At 39.9% G+C, this 15,722-nt stretch overlaps 1 protein-coding gene across 3 annotated transcripts; it reads left to right on the top strand.

The window, feature by feature from the left end:
- Positions 1-7,927: 7,927 nt before the first annotated feature.
- Positions 7,928-15,496, top strand: LOC139963389 (monocarboxylate transporter 12-like). 3 transcript variants are annotated; one of them, XM_071964098.1, is made up of 5 exons: positions 7,928-7,947; positions 11,692-11,871; positions 12,207-12,350; positions 13,061-13,918; positions 14,411-15,496. In XM_071964098.1, the coding sequence occupies exons 2-5, from the start codon at positions 11,748-11,750 to the stop codon at positions 14,539-14,541; spliced, it is 1,257 nt and encodes a 418-aa protein (XP_071820199.1). In that variant the 5' UTR covers positions 7,928-7,947; positions 11,692-11,747; the 3' UTR covers positions 14,542-15,496. The 3 variants fall into 3 exon arrangements, with proteins under 3 accessions (XP_071820199.1, XP_071820197.1, XP_071820198.1); XM_071964096.1 differs by lacking the exon at positions 7,928-7,947 and adding an exon at positions 10,958-11,254; XM_071964097.1 differs by lacking the exons at positions 7,928-7,947; positions 12,207-12,350 and adding an exon at positions 10,958-11,254.
- Positions 15,497-15,722: the final 226 nt, after the last annotated feature.

Genomic DNA, 15,722 nt, shown 5'->3' with positions numbered 1-15,722 from the left:
AACTAGCCGATGATGGCGCTGCCGGAATGAGCCTGCTGCTGATAGTAGACCCCCTTCGATTGTCATGAAAAGTCAAGAAAACGAAAGAATAATGTCCTTTACGTTCATTTATGATGGTCAATTGATGGCACAAAAATTATCACGGGGTTAAATTGAGCAATTAATTGGGGTTGTCATTTTGGCTGTTTTCGCTGTTTAGTGTAGTATTTTTTGCAAGTAGGAGATGAGGGCGCTGCCGGAATCCGCCTGCTGCTGATAGTAGACCCCCTTCGATTGTCATGAAAAGTCATGAAAACGAAAGAATAATGTCCTTTACATTCATTTATGATGGTCATTTGATGGCACAAAAATTATCACGGGGTTAAATTGAGCAATTAATGGGGGTTGCCATTATAGCTGTTTTCGCTGTTTAGTGTAGTATTTTTGCAACTAGCCGATGATGGCGCTGCCGGAATCCGCCTGCTGCTGATAGTAGACCCCCTTCGATTGTCATGAAAAGTCATGAAAACGAAAGAATAATGTCCTTTACGTTCATTTATGATGGTCAATTGATGGCACAAAAATTATCACGGGGTTAAATTGAGCAATTAATGGGGGTTGTCATTTTGGCTTTTTTTCGCCCTTTAATGTAGTATTTTTGCAACTAGCCGATGAGGGCGCTGCCAGAATCCGCCTGCTGCTGATAGTAGACCCCCTTCGATTGTTATGAAAAGTCATGAAAACGAGGGAATTATGTCCCTTAAATGCATAGAGAATGGTCATTTGATGGCAAAAAAATTATCACGGGGTTAAATTGAGCAATTAATGGGGGTTGTCATTTTGGCTGTTTTTGCTCTTTAGTGTAGTATTTTTGCAACTAGCTGATGATGGCGCTGCCGGAATGCGCCTGCTGCTGATAGTAGACCCCCTTCGATTGTCATGAAAAGTCATGGAAACGAAAGAGTAGTGTCCTTTACATTCATTTATGATGGTCATTTGATGGCACAAAAATTATCACGGGGTTAAATTGAGCAATTAATTGGGGTTGTCATTTTGGCTGTTTTCGCTGTTTAGTGTATAATTTTTGCAACTAGCCGATGAGGGCGCTGCGGGAATGCGCCTGCAGCTGATAGTAGACCCCCTTCGATTGTCATGAAAAGTCATGAAAACGAAAGAATAATGTCCTTTACGTTCATTTATGATGGTCAATTGATGGCACAAAAATTATCACGGGGTTAAATTGAGCAATTAATTGGGGTTGTCATTTTGGCTGTTTTCGCTGTTTAGTGTAGTATTTTTTGCAAGTAGGAGATGAGGGCGCTGCCGGAATCCGCCTGCTGCTGATAGTAGACCCCCTTCGATTGTCATGAAATGTCATGAAAACGAAAGAGTAGTGTCCCCTACAGTCATTTATGATGGTCATTTGATGGCACAAAAATTATCACGGGGTTAAATTGAGCAATTAATTGGGGTTGTCATTTTGGCTGTTTTCGCTGTTTAGTGTAGTATTTTTTGCAAGTAGGAGATGAGGGCGCTGCCGGAATGCGCCTGCTGCTGATAGTAGACCCCCTTCGATTGTCATGAAAAGTCATGAAAACGAAAGAATAATGTCCTTTACATTCATTTATGATGGTCATTTGATGGCACAAAAATTATCACGGGGTTAAATTGAGCAATTAATGGGGGTTGCCATTATAGCTGTTTTTGCTGTTTAGTGTAGTATTTTTGCAACTAGCCGATGATGGCGCTGCCGGAATGGGCCTGCTGCTGATAGTAGACCCCCTTCGATTGTCATGAAAAGTCAAGAAAACGAAAGAATAATGTCCTTTACGTTCATTTATGATGGTCAATTGATGGCACAAAAATTATCACGGGGTTAAATTGAGCAATTAATTGGGGTTGTCATTTTGGCTGTTTTCGCTGTTTAGTGTAGTATTTTTTGCAAGTAGGAGATGAGGGCGCTGCCGGAATCCGCCTGCTGCTGATAGTAGACCCCCTTCGATTGTCATGAAAAGTCATGAAAACGAAAGAAAAGTGTCCCCTACAGTCATTTATGATGGTCATTTGATGGCACAAAAATTATCACGGTGTTAAATTGAGCAATTAATTGGGGTTGTCATTTTGGCTGTTTTCGCTGTTTAGTGTAGTATTTTTTGCAAGTAGGAGATGAGGGCGCTGCCGGAATCCGCCTGCTGCTGATAGTAGACCCCCTTCGATTGTCATGAAAAGTCATGAAAACGAAAGAATAATGTCCTTTACATTCATTTATGATGGTCATTTGATGGCACAAAAATTATCACGGGGTTAAATTGAGCAATTAATGGGGGTTGCCATTATAGCTGTTTTCGCTGTTTAGTGTAGTATTTTTGCAACTAGCCGATGATGGCGCTGCCGGAATCCGCCTGCTGCTGATAGTAGACCCCCTTCGATTGTCATGAAAAGTCATGAAAACGAAAGAATAATGTCCTTTACGTTCATTTATGATGGTCAATTGATGGCACAAAAATTATCACGGGGTTAAATTGAGCAATTAATGGGGGTTGTCATTTTGGCTTTTTTTCGCCCTTTAATGTAGTATTTTTGCAACTAGCCGATGAGGGCGCTGCCGGAATCCGCCTGCTGCTGATAGTAGACCCCCTTCGATTGTTATGAAAAGTCATGAAAACGAGGGAATTATGTCCCTTAAATGCATAGAGAATGGTCATTTGATGGCAAAAAAATTATCACGGGGTTAAATTGAGCAATTAATGGGGGTTGTCATTTTGGCTGTTTTTGCTCTTTAGTGTAGTATTTTTGCAACTAGCTGATGATGGCGCTGCCGGAATCCGCCTGCTGCTGATAGTAGACCCCCTTCGATTGTCATGAAATGTCATGAAAACGAGAGAATAATGTCCCTCAAATGCATTGAGAAAGGTCATTTGATGGCACAAAAATTATCACGGGATTAAATTGAGCAATTAATTGGGGTTGTCATTTTGGCTGTTTTCGCTGTTTAGTGTAGTATTTTTTGCAAGTAGGAGATGAGGGCGCTGCCGGAATCCGCCTGCTGCTGATAGTAGACCCCCTTCGATTGTCATGAAAAGTCATGAAAACGAAAGAGTAGTGTCCCCTACAGTCATTTATGATGGTCATTTGATGGCACAAAAATTATCACGGGGTTAAATTGAGCAATTAATTGGGGTTGTCATTTTGGCTGTTTTCGCTGTTTAGTGTATAATTTTTGCAACTAGCCGATGAGGGCGCTGCCGGAATGCGCCTGCTGCTGATAGTAGACCCCCTTCGATTGTCATGAAAAGTCATGAAAACGAAAGAGTAGTGTCCCCTACAGTCATTTATGATGGTCATTTGATGGCATAAAAATTATCACGGGGTTAAATTGAGCAATTAATTGGGGTTTTCATTTTGGCTGTTTTCGCTGTTTAGTGTATAATTTTTGCAACTAGCCGATGAGGGCGCTGCCGGAATGCGCCTGCTGCTGATAGTAGACCCCCTTCGATTGTCATGAAAAGTCATGAAAACGAAAGAATAATGTCCTTTACATTCATTTATGATGGTCATTTGATGGCACAAAAATTATCACGGTGTTAAATTGAGCAATTAATGGGGGTTGTCATTTTAGCTGTTTTCGCTGTTTAGTGTAGTACTTTGCATGGATCGGATGAGGGCGCTGCCGGAATCCGCCTGCTGCTGATAGTAGACCCCCTTCGATTGTTATGAAAAGTCATGAAAACGAGAGAATTATGTCCCTTAAATGGATTGAGAATGGTCATTTGCTGGCACAAAAATTATCACGGGGTTAAATTGAGCAATTAATGGGGGTTGTCAATTTTGCTGTTTTCGCTCTTTAGTGTAGTATTTTTGCAACTAGCTGATGATGGCGCTGCCGGAATGCGCCTGCTGCTGATAGTAGACCCCCTTCGATTGTCATGAAATGTCATGAAAACGAAAGAGTAGTGTACTTTACATTCATTTATGATGGTCATTTGATGGCAGAAAAGTTATCACGGGGTTAAATTGAGCAATTAATTGGGGTTGTCATTTTGGCTGTTTTCGCTGTTTAGTGTAGTATTTTTGCAACTAGCCGATGAGGGCGCTGCGGGAATGCGTCTGCTGCTGATAGTAGACCCCCTTCGATTGTCATGAAAAGTCATGAAAACGAAAGAATAATGTCCTTTACGTTCATTTATGATGGTCAATTGATGGCACAAAAATTATCACGGGGTTAAATTGAGCAATTAATTGGGGTTGTCATTTTGGCTGTTTTCGCTGTTTAGTGTAGTATTTTTTGCAAGTAGGAGATGAGGGCGCTGCCGGAATCCGCCTGCTGCTGATAGTAGACCCCCTTCGATTGTCATGAAAAGTCATGAAAACGAAAGAGTAGTGTCCCCTACAGTCATTTATGATGGTCATTTGATGGCACAAAAATTATCACGGGGTTAAATTGAGCAATTAATTGGGGTTGTCATTTTGGCTGTTTTCGCTGTTTAGTGTATAATTTTTGCAACTAGCCGATGAGGGCGCTGCGGGAATGCGCCTGCTGCTGATAGTAGACCCCCTTCGATTGTCATAAAAAGTCATGAAAACGAAAGAGTAGTGTCCCCTACAGTCATTTATGATATTCATTTGATGGCACAAAAATTATCACGGTGTTAAATTGAGCAATTAATGGGGGTTGCCATTATAGCTGTTTTCGCTGTTTAGTGTAGTATTTTTGCAACTAGCCGATTATGGCGCTGTCGGAATGGGCCTGCTGCTGATAGTAGACCCCCTTCGATTGTCATGAAAAGTCATGAAAACGAAAGAATAATGTCCTTTACGTTCATTTATGATGGTCAATTGATGGCACAAAAATTATCACGGGGTTAAATTGAGCAATTAATTGGGGTTGTCATTTTGGCTGTTTTCGCTGTTTAGTGTAGTATTTTTTGCAAGTAGGAGATGAGGGCGCTGCCGGAATCCGCCTGCTGCTGATAGTAGACCCCCTTCGATTGTTATGAAAAGTCATGAAAACGAGGGAATTATGTCCCTTAAATGCATAGAGAATGGTCATTTGATGGCAAAAAAATTATCACGGGGTTAAATTGAGCAATTAATGGGGGTTGTCATTTTGGCTGTTTTTGCTCTTTAGTGTAGTATTTTTGCAACTAGCTGATGATGGCGCTGCCGGAATCCGCCTGCTGCTGATAGTAGACCCCCTTCGATTGTCATGAAATGTCATGAAAACGAAAGAATAATGTCCCTCAAATGCATTGAGAAATGTCATTTGATGGCACAAAAATTATCACGGGATTAAATTGAGCAATTAATTGGGGTTGTCATTTTGGCTGTTTTCGCTGTTTAGTGTAGTATTTTTTGCAAGTAGGAGATGAGGGCGCTGCCGGAATCCGCCTGCTGCTGATAGTAGACCCCCTTCGATTGTCATGAAAAGTCATGAAAACGAAAGAGTAGTGTCCCCTACAGTCATTTATGATGGTCATTTGATGGCACAAAAATTATCACGGGGTTAAATTGAGCAATTAATTGGGGTTGTCATTTTGGCTGATTTCGCTGTTTAGTGTATAATTTTTGCAACTAGCCGATGAGGGCGCTGCCGGAATGCGCCTGCTGCTGATAGTAGACCCCCTTCGATTGTCATGAAAAGTCATGAAAACGAAAGAATAATGTCCTTTACATTCATTTATGATGGTCATTTGATGGCAAAAAAATTATCACTGGGTTAAATTGAGCAATTAATTGGGGTTGTCATTTTGGCTTTTTTTCGCCCTTTAATGTAGTATTTTTGCAACTAGCCGATGAGGGCGCTGCCGGAATCCGCCTGCTGCTGATAGTAGACCCCCTTCGATTGTTATGAAAAGTCATGAAAACGAGGGAATTATGTCCCTTAAATGCATAGAGAATGGTCATTTGATGGCAAAAAAATTATCACGGGGTTAAATTGAGCAATTAATGGGGGTTGTCATTTTGGCTGTTTTTGCTCTTTAGTGTAGTATTTTTGCAACTAGCTGATGATGGCGCTGCCGGAATCCGCCTGCTGCTGATAGTAGACCCCCTTCGATTGTCATGAAATGTCATGAAAACGAGAGAATAATGTCCCTCAAATGCATTGAGAAAGGTCATTTGATGGCACAAAAATTATCACGGGATTAAATTGAGCAATTAATTGGGGTTGTCATTTTGGCTGTTTTCGCTGTTTAGTGTAGTATTTTTTGCAAGTAGGAGATGAGGGCGCTGCCGGAATCCGCCTGCTGCTGATAGTAGACCCCCTTCGATTGTCATGAAAAGTCATGAAAACGAAAGAGTAGTGTCCCCTACAGTCATTTATGATGGTCATTTGATGGCACAAAAATTATCACGGGGTTAAATTGAGCAATTAATTGGGGTTGTCATTTTGGCTGATTTCGCTGTTTAGTGTATAATTTTTGCAACTAGCCGATGAGGGCGCTGTCGGAATGCGCCTGCTGCTGATAGTAGACCCCCTTCGATTGTCATGAAAAGTCATGAAAACGAAAGAATAATGTCCTTTACATTCATTTATGATGGTCATTTGATGGAAAAAAAATTATCACGGGGTTAAATTGAGCAATTAATGGGGGTTGCCATTATAGCTGTTTTCGCTGTTTAGTGTAGTATTTTTGCATTGAGCCGATGAGGGCGCTGCCGGAATCCGCCTGCTGCTGATAGTAGACCCCCTTCGATTGTCATGAAAAGTCATGAAAATGAAAGAATAATGTCCCCTACATTCATTTATGATGGTCAATTGCTGGCACAAAAATTATCACGGGGTTAAATTGAGCAATTAAATGGGGTTGTCATTTTGGCTGTTTTCGCTGTTTAGTGTAGTATTTTTTGCAAGTAGGAGATGAGGGCGCTGCCGGAATGCGCCTGCTGCTGATAGTAGACCCACTTCGATTGTCATGAAAACTCAACAAAACTAAAGAAAAATGTGCCTTGCATTCTGATATATGATGGTCATTTAATTAGACAAAATTGTGATACTGTTTGATTTACTTAGCAATTATTGGAAGTCCACAGTTTTTGCTGTTCTGCTTGATTCGGGTAGTATTAAGGTTTGTATTGATTCATTCGTGAAAAAAGTCCCTCCCCACCCCTTCTCCACCTTGTCAATCATGTGTACGCCAGTATTGAGAATTGTAATTTGAATTGTTTGGACAATCAACGCACTTGCATAAATAGAAAACACGTTAACTTGGACTCTTCCAAGTGTTACTGTATGCTATCCTATATTACCCACTTTGCCTTCATCATTCACACGGTTTGTCACGTTACAGCCAGGTGATCGCATTATACCTACTTTAGAGTATAATTTGCTGTTTGCTAGCTCTGTCGGCCAGGTTCAGTCCGGTCATTCCGTAACCTGTCTACGCAAACACAGTTATCAGGTGATCTGTCATATTGATACACTGGGCCGTCCGCTTTTTTTTTCCCCAGGACGAACGTGGGTTTCAGGTTTTTCAGGAATTTACAAATTCGTTTGAAATCAGAGTTAAGGTTTAGAAAGTGGGTTAGGGTTTCGCGTACTATGAAAATAAAGGATTGTCGTTCATAATCTGGGATCAAAACTAGGAAAAAAAGATTCAGAACATGTTTTTTGAAAAAGCGTCACATGTTTGGAATCCATGGATTTGATTGGCCAATGCCCACGTTCGTCCTGGGAAAAAAAATACGCGGGCCGTCCCAACTTTCAACGATTCAACTGTATGGATTGACCCCCGAGGTTAAATCGTGGAAATATTATCTGACAGGAAATACTTCCATGCATAAAATCAAGTGGTTTCATCAAAATTAAACAGTAACTTCAAATATGGATGTGCACGAAACATCGAGAGAAACCAAAAGATTGGTGTGGTTGGTGGTGGGAAAAGAGTGGTGTGTTCTCGCTGCATGACATTGCAGATATGGACTACTTTTCCAAACAAATGTGTGTCATATAGAGGCTATAACAAACAGGTAAATATTAACCTGACTCGGTCCATCTTTTGATAATTAATACTGAACTTACTGTGACGGTTTTACAAAGTTCTCAAGATTTGACTTCGTATTCATACACAAAAGTCGCGTATCGCTTCATTTGACCTCTGCATGACCTTTAATTCTGACCGTCTTCAATACCGTATAGGCCTACGGGGCGCCTTAGGAGTCGAAGACTGAGTTGGGTACATTTTTTGCTTCATGCTAAAACTATGCACTTGACCTGGATTTCAGTTACCAGGGTAAACACATAGACTACGTACTCTTATTACCTGCATGATAGCCTATAATCTTTAGACATATGTATAAAGATAATACCAGAACAGAGATAACTGATCAATGCTAGTCCAGGTTTGGCTACTTCTTTCCTATTTGATTGACATAACCCGCTTACATACAGTTATTCCAAAGATATGCAGATAAAGATTTATCTGGTCAAATAAAGTCAGGTATAACTGGATAAACAGTCAATCCAGATACAGATTTATCCAGATACAGATACGTAAGCAATAAATTTTTACCAGATAAAATTTTATATGGGCCAACTTTATTTTATATCAAGTTATATCTGCCCTTTTTTTATCTGGCCAGATATAAATTCCAGATCTGGAGCAGATCAAGCCCAGATTGATATTCCAGATCTGGGCCAGATCTGGATTCTTATATCTGGCCCAAATCTGGGATTTTGGTAAGGGATGTGTGGTTGCAATTTAATTCAATGTTTTATACCCTTGATGTATATTTATATTACCACCCATCTAACCATTCATACTATCGCTCATATCATGTGGCACCTTCCAAATATATGTTCGAAGAAAATCGATTGAGCCGTTGTTTAGGAGAACCTTTTGACACAAAATTGACATGTAACGACACACGCGCAGACACACACGCACATACACACACAGTATTTCTATCCCTCTCCCAGAACTTGCTTCCGGTGACACTTTCGGTCACCTACCATTTGGAAGATCCGTCCATTATTCAACGGCTCTAACAAACAGTGGCGTCGCCAGACATTTCAATCTTGGGGGGGGGGGGGGCGGAACATCACTTCATTAGGGGGCATGTTTTTTTTTTGTGAAATCCGTCCTGGGGGAGAGGTCTAATGAGGAGGTATCCCCTCCCCTTTGAGAAAAGTTTGATTAATTAAGGTCATTAGACAAGGGCGGCGGAACCGGAGGGGGCACAGGGGGAACGTGCCCCCCACTTTTCCTCAGGTTAAAAATGTGCCCTTTTTCTACATGAAAATTTCTAAATAAAAAAGAGTTACAAAGCGAAACCCACGTCGAATGAAATATTTCGGGAAGTTTTAAATGTTTACTACCACAGGCATAGGAGCCCAATTTGATTTGGGGGGGGGGGCTGTAACGACTTGCTCGAAAAATATTACCAAAATTTTCGCGCGTTCAACATGTTAATGTTCATATCATATAGGCATGCATCAGTTATAACATCGCATGCCAATAACATACATCATTTGCCGTGTTATAACCCTTCCAAATTGGTTGTAATTATTCGGAAAGTCGTTACAATAATAATGATCATAATAATATCAGTTTAACCATTGAAAAACACATAGAAAATTATTTTTCTTTCAGTATTTTGACATATTTCATTTGCTTTCATGCATGTATCGATCGCGTGTGCAGGGACTTGGACTTTATAATGATTTCACCTCATTTTGTCTTTTTCCTTGTTTCCCAATTTGCACATTAGATATTGCAGTGCTAGTATGCACTGTTTTCTTGAGGAGGGGGGGGGGGTGGCGTTGATGGAGTGATGTGTATATGCAAATAAGATAATACAATAAGAGTTATAAAGGGTACTAAATATCAGGCTGCATCAGTCCAATCGAATTTCTGCAAAGTGCCCTTCGACGTTGGTGCCCCCCCCCCCCCCCCCAGATTAAAAGTGCTTCCGCCGCCCTTGTCCTTAGATGCAATCTTGCGATATTTTAAGCAACCTGAAGTAACTTTATGTTCAAGAGTTTTCGGACTTAGTCTGTCCTATATTTATGTTTGTAATTGACGCAGATAAAGTTTTTGTTTGAGTTTTTTTTTTAATACTACAAATCGCATCGGGGGGGGGCACGATTTTTTGGGAGGGCATGTGCCCCCAGGCCACCCCCTGGCGACGCCACTTCTGACAAAGAAATCAACCATCGTGTTTATAATCAAACGATGGTGATAAAGAAAGTCTTTCTCGTGAGTACTAAAACATATTATCATAACCGTACTCCATGTGTTGCATTATTGCCTACAGATTATCAAGGTATCGCGACAATTTTGGTACTGTAAATTCTGTCTGCATGTATACGCTGAATTCTTAGAATATATAGTACCCGTTACATGCAGAGACCTGGATTTAACGATAATACTCCGGTCCGTCGGTGTACAGCTATAAGCAAATTATACTTTGATAGACCTGTTAACAGAGTGGATTGAAAGAACCTATATTATAACAAACTGTCACATACACTGAACCGCCATGAAAAAGTCGATTTGTTATCTATAAGCAACCTGAAATGTTTAGTAAGACAATCTCTCTCAATTATTTAATGTATGTTGGTGATGCTAATTATAGTTATAGTGACGCCATGAATCGCTTTGTCTATAACTGATTACGAAACTTCATTTCGCGAAGACCATATTTCCATGAGCTGAGCTCGTGACATCGAGTTTATTTTTGAAAACACAACATAACGTTAAATCTTACACATATATCAGTATCAGGGGCGCCGTTTCCCGCAGGGACACGGGGACGCGTCCCCACCAACAATTTCAGAGGTGGGGACATGGTATACCAAGACTGAATTGCTCACAGTTCGATACTTTTGCCATAGCTAGTAGCCTACACCCCTTAATAAACGAATTCCGCGTTTGGCATGATTAACTACGTGAGACTGTGGGAGCTATAGGCCTACATAATTATATATTGCAGTACACCATGCTTGATATAATGCTGATAATGGTATTTTTTTCCCGTAGGTGTTGCGACCTTCACACATGAACGACTTAGGTTTTATTCTGCACACAAACACATATATAAAAATGAAGAGCTGTTTAAACTATTATATCACTGGCAACCAACTTTTCTTGTTAGTATTCAGTTGGTCTACGGAGAGAACACATGTGTAGTTTTCAAACTGTTCACGTCGTTTCCAAATCTCGGAATAGTAGGCTTTGTAAAGGAAAGCCTACACCGGTCTCATTAATCCTACATTCCTTATCTGGTTTTAATGATTACAATATTGGCGGCCGAGAAATGGCACCTGCATTGACTGGTACGTATGTCTTATTTTCTCTATTTATATATCATGTGTGATGCATGATGAAAAACTTTATGAAAAGGCAAGTGTAGATTTAAATTTTTTTTGTTTATATATAGTGACGAACGCCTATAGTGGAATTACGACCATCCTTACCGGTTTCGAACCTCTGGACATACAATCAGCGTCCATGGCCTATAGTTGGTTAGGGTGTCCGCGTACAAAGTGGGAGGCCCGGGTTCGAATTCCGGTTGAGGCTGGAAGTTTTTTCACTGTTCTGGATTTTCCAACTCATTACGATTTTCATTTATATATATATATATATATATATATATATATATATATATATATATATATATATATATATATATATATATATATAGGCTATATATATATATATATATATATATATCCATATATATCCATATATATCCATACATTTCTATGTGCAGATAACAGACAGGACAATTTGTCGCGGTGGCTGGTTTTCACTAGTAGGTTCTTAGTCATGTTTTTCTTGACTGGTTCTGTAAAGACAGGTGGAATCTTGTTCAATTCTATCTCTGGAGAAACATCTGGAACGTTAGCAGGCTTCATTCTTCTCTTACCGTATGCACTCGGACGTCTATGTGGTGAGCAAGAAAGAATACTATCAATTTATTGTTGTTTGTACCCGGCGGTTTTGTTAAAGCGGCCCAGGGAAAGGGATAGTATCACTTGGCAAATGGTTATACATTATGATGTTTTTGATATTTAAATATTAAACAATTAATAAAAGCAATGTAAGTCAGCAAGGCCAATATTCTAGAACAAAATGTATTTTCAAGTGTGTGTGTGTGGGGGGGGGGGGGGGGGAGTTATTATTATTTCCGATCTTTCTGTACTTTGGCTTTATGAAAATCCGTATAGTTACTCTTATATGACCACACCGACTAAATTCAAACGTATAAACTGTTTAAATCTTCAGGCCCGATATCCAGCATACTGCTGAACTTCTTTAGTTATCGAGTTCTCGGTACTTTTGGTGGATTTCTGGTTGGTCTTGGCTACATCCTCATTGGCTTATTTGCCAACACAACTGTTCTGCTTATTGTCTTCTCTTTAATATCAGGTATGTTTGGAAAGTGTAATGGTATGAGGAAAAGGGGCAAGGGGGGGGGGGGTGCGGGATTGGGGGGGTCACAATTTACACCCGACACAGTCCTGAAGAAATTATATCAACGGAAGTGTCGTATTTTCAGTGTAATTGAAGGGCAGACTTGGGCAGCGGGAGAGGGTTTATTTTGGTTGGAGGGGGGGGGGGAGGGGGATTGTTCAAACGTCGAAATGCAGTGGGACATTTGAGAGAGCAAAGCCCTTAATTGACTCAAAACTTCGACAAAGAGGACACTCTTTGCGTCCTGTACAATAAGTCTCAGTGTTTCAAAAAACGGCACTTTTTAATTAAAATTTTCCTTTTAAGTTTTCAACGAAAGAACACTTTCTAAGTGAGCGGAATTTTTTGAATTTCTCAAAGAAAAGTCACTTTTGAAATAATTGAAGGGCAATTTCAAAACACAAAGCAACCAAAGACAATTAAAAAAATGGTACATTTCCATAAAAAGAAGTGGGGGGACTTCTATTTTATGAAAAGGGGACACTTCTGGGGGTCTTTTAACGGACCCTACTCTACCACGGTACAAACAATGTATATTAACCATTGTCCACACTTTAATAAATGTGGACTTTCCTCTTTTACAACGTATTCTATTGACAAAGATAGTCAAATATGCAGCACCTCAATTGTGCAGCGTACCGTTTTCTTTTGTGTATTATATGCAGGAATCGGTTTCGCCTGTCTTTTACTGCCGGTGGCTGTTTGTATGAAGGACCATTTCCGAGAGGACTTTGCGTCCGTAATGCCTCTGTCGATGATGGGTAGTTTTGCGGGAATGATTGCGGTTCCTCCTTTTATGGAATTATGTCACGTTGCCTATGGAGATGACGGCACGTTCATCCTCTTCGGCGCGCTCTGTTTGCACCTGATACCATGTGGACTACTTCTACGAAAGCCACGATTTATAGTGTCAGCGAATAATGATAAACTTAATGAGTCGGATGATGAACACGAAACTATTGAGTTGTTACATAACTTAGACAACGGAGATGAAAATAACCAGAATGTTGATACCAGGTGGATGCAGAGACTTAAAACTGGTATCAAAAAATATTATCTGCTATTAATAAGTCCCGTATTTGTATTATTTTTTATTGTTTCAAACACTCGAAAATTACCGGCAGATGGATGGACATTGTTTCTGATTCCACACACAATCGAGATAGGGTTTACTTCCTCAGAGGCAGCGCAGACGGCAAGCATAGGAGGACTTGCTGGGATGTTTGGCAGAGTAATTGCCTCTCTCAGCTTTAAATGCCAAATTTCACCTATACTTGTAATCACTTTTTATTATTTCATTAATGGAGTCGTTTTTATCATCAAAGAAGTGTTCTCGTCCTTCCAAGGTTCTTTGGCCCTACAGTTTATTACAAGTGCCATTAACGCGTGTTTCCTATCAGCGCAGTCCGGGATGATCGCGGGACTATTGACTTACATCGTGGAACCGGACAACTACAAGGATGCCTTCGGATTATTGGACTTTGGTAATGGAATACTAGCTTTAATGGCAGGGATCACACCCGGTAAGTAGCAAAGAACTCTCCCGGTTTATATACGGTAACCAATCTGGGGGGGGGGGGGGTCGAGGCAAAGCCCATACTCCGGCCCGAAGTCGTTTTAGCAGCGAGTTGGCCGAAAAAGTTTGCACGATCTAAATTAATTGATAGTAGGTATATATAGTGTTGTAGTCAGGTATAGTTTTATCCAAGTACCAACGAGTATACTTGAGGTTCCGAGTACCAAGCATCAGTTTCCGAGCATTTTCGAATACAAGTACCAACTACCAAGTACATCTCCATCGGTGTACTTAAATGATTAACTAACTATACTAGAAACTTATGCTTACAACGGCTCGCTGATGGTTACGGTATAGGCATACTATAGTTTATCGTGATGACATTGCTCGGATCTTGCTATTGTTTGCCAAATTCAAAATATCTCTTTCTGATAATTAGATTGACAAAGTTGCAGTAGTAAACAATTCCATTGATTACAAATCTACTTTCTACTTACAGGTTACATTCTTGATCACACCGGACACTTAAACAGAGCATTTATCTTATTTGGGGTAATCAGTATCCTAAATGGAACTCTCATGGTCGTGTTATGGACACTGCTACACTTTAAGAGAAAGAGAAGTAACTGAGGAGTTCAACACACAGTTTAGTAGTACTACAGTGTGTAATATTTAGTAGTTATCGACGTACACACGAATCACGTGACAGTTTTAATTCCATTCTATTCATTGTATAGTCAGCACATGAAAGATGTACATTTATGTTAAAGAGGATTTCATTAGACCGACGCACACATGTATAGAGAAAAACAGATATAGGGACAAAATGATGCAACAAAGGCATAACCAGACATAGACACAAAGCAGCTTGAAGTACTGACATACAAGAAGACAGAAATATATACACAGACAGATTGACTGACAGACGGACGATAAGAATAACAGACAGATAGCCTGCATACTAATAATGGGCACCGGTTATAATAGTAAAATATCTGTGTCATCTTTTGCTTAAAACAAGTTTTTGCTAAACTAATAATCTGTTAACAACTTTATGAACGTCATGTGAACATGCAGTTGAAACGGCCTTGGTATTTATTCGTTATATAATATGCAACACAATGCTTTCATCAGTCATAAAGCAGTTGAAGTGGTTTGCACGTAACCATCTCCGGGTCTTTTACATTGCAACATTGAAGTGGCACGGAGCGGTACCATGGATTTTATCTTCTCTATTGTATTTTCAAGAGCACCTATAACGTGAACATTCCTATGTGAGATTGGCTAATATATAATTTTGATTGATATCTATTGATTGATATTGAAATATTGATTGATATCTATTCATTGAGATCTACCTTGCGGTGTAACGACAAAAAAAAAGAATGATTCTATCTTGTCATGACATTATCCTAGCTATCCTATTATTTACCGGTCAAGGGTTTTCGCCCCTGGCTCAATGAAGCGCCTTTTGGCGGAAACAGCTATTTACAAGACAATCTATGCTATAATATCATGTCATAACACATTCCTGTAAGTTTTCGAATCAAGCAGGATCTTGATAGACTAACAATGTTAACCAAAATACATCTTAATTCCTCGTAAGAAGAGAGATAGACGGAGAGAGATAAGAACTGCAATGCATTGTGCATGCATGTGTGTGTAAATGCATCCATCCATAACACCGTATACATTAGCTATTTTGTACAGGGTATATGCTATATATAATAACAGCGCACAGAAACTTCCTATATAGTTACGAACGTCAAATTATTATTAATTCTCCATAAAGTATCGACACGGTAGGTCAC

Source organism: Apostichopus japonicus, chromosome 22, assembly GCF_037975245.1.
Source record: "Apostichopus japonicus isolate 1M-3 chromosome 22, ASM3797524v1, whole genome shotgun sequence".
Classification (NCBI taxonomy): Eukaryota; Metazoa; Echinodermata; class Holothuroidea; order Aspidochirotida; family Stichopodidae; genus Apostichopus; species Apostichopus japonicus.
The sequence above is the reverse complement of the archived record's forward strand: the minus strand, read 5'-3'. Positions and strand labels throughout refer to the sequence as shown.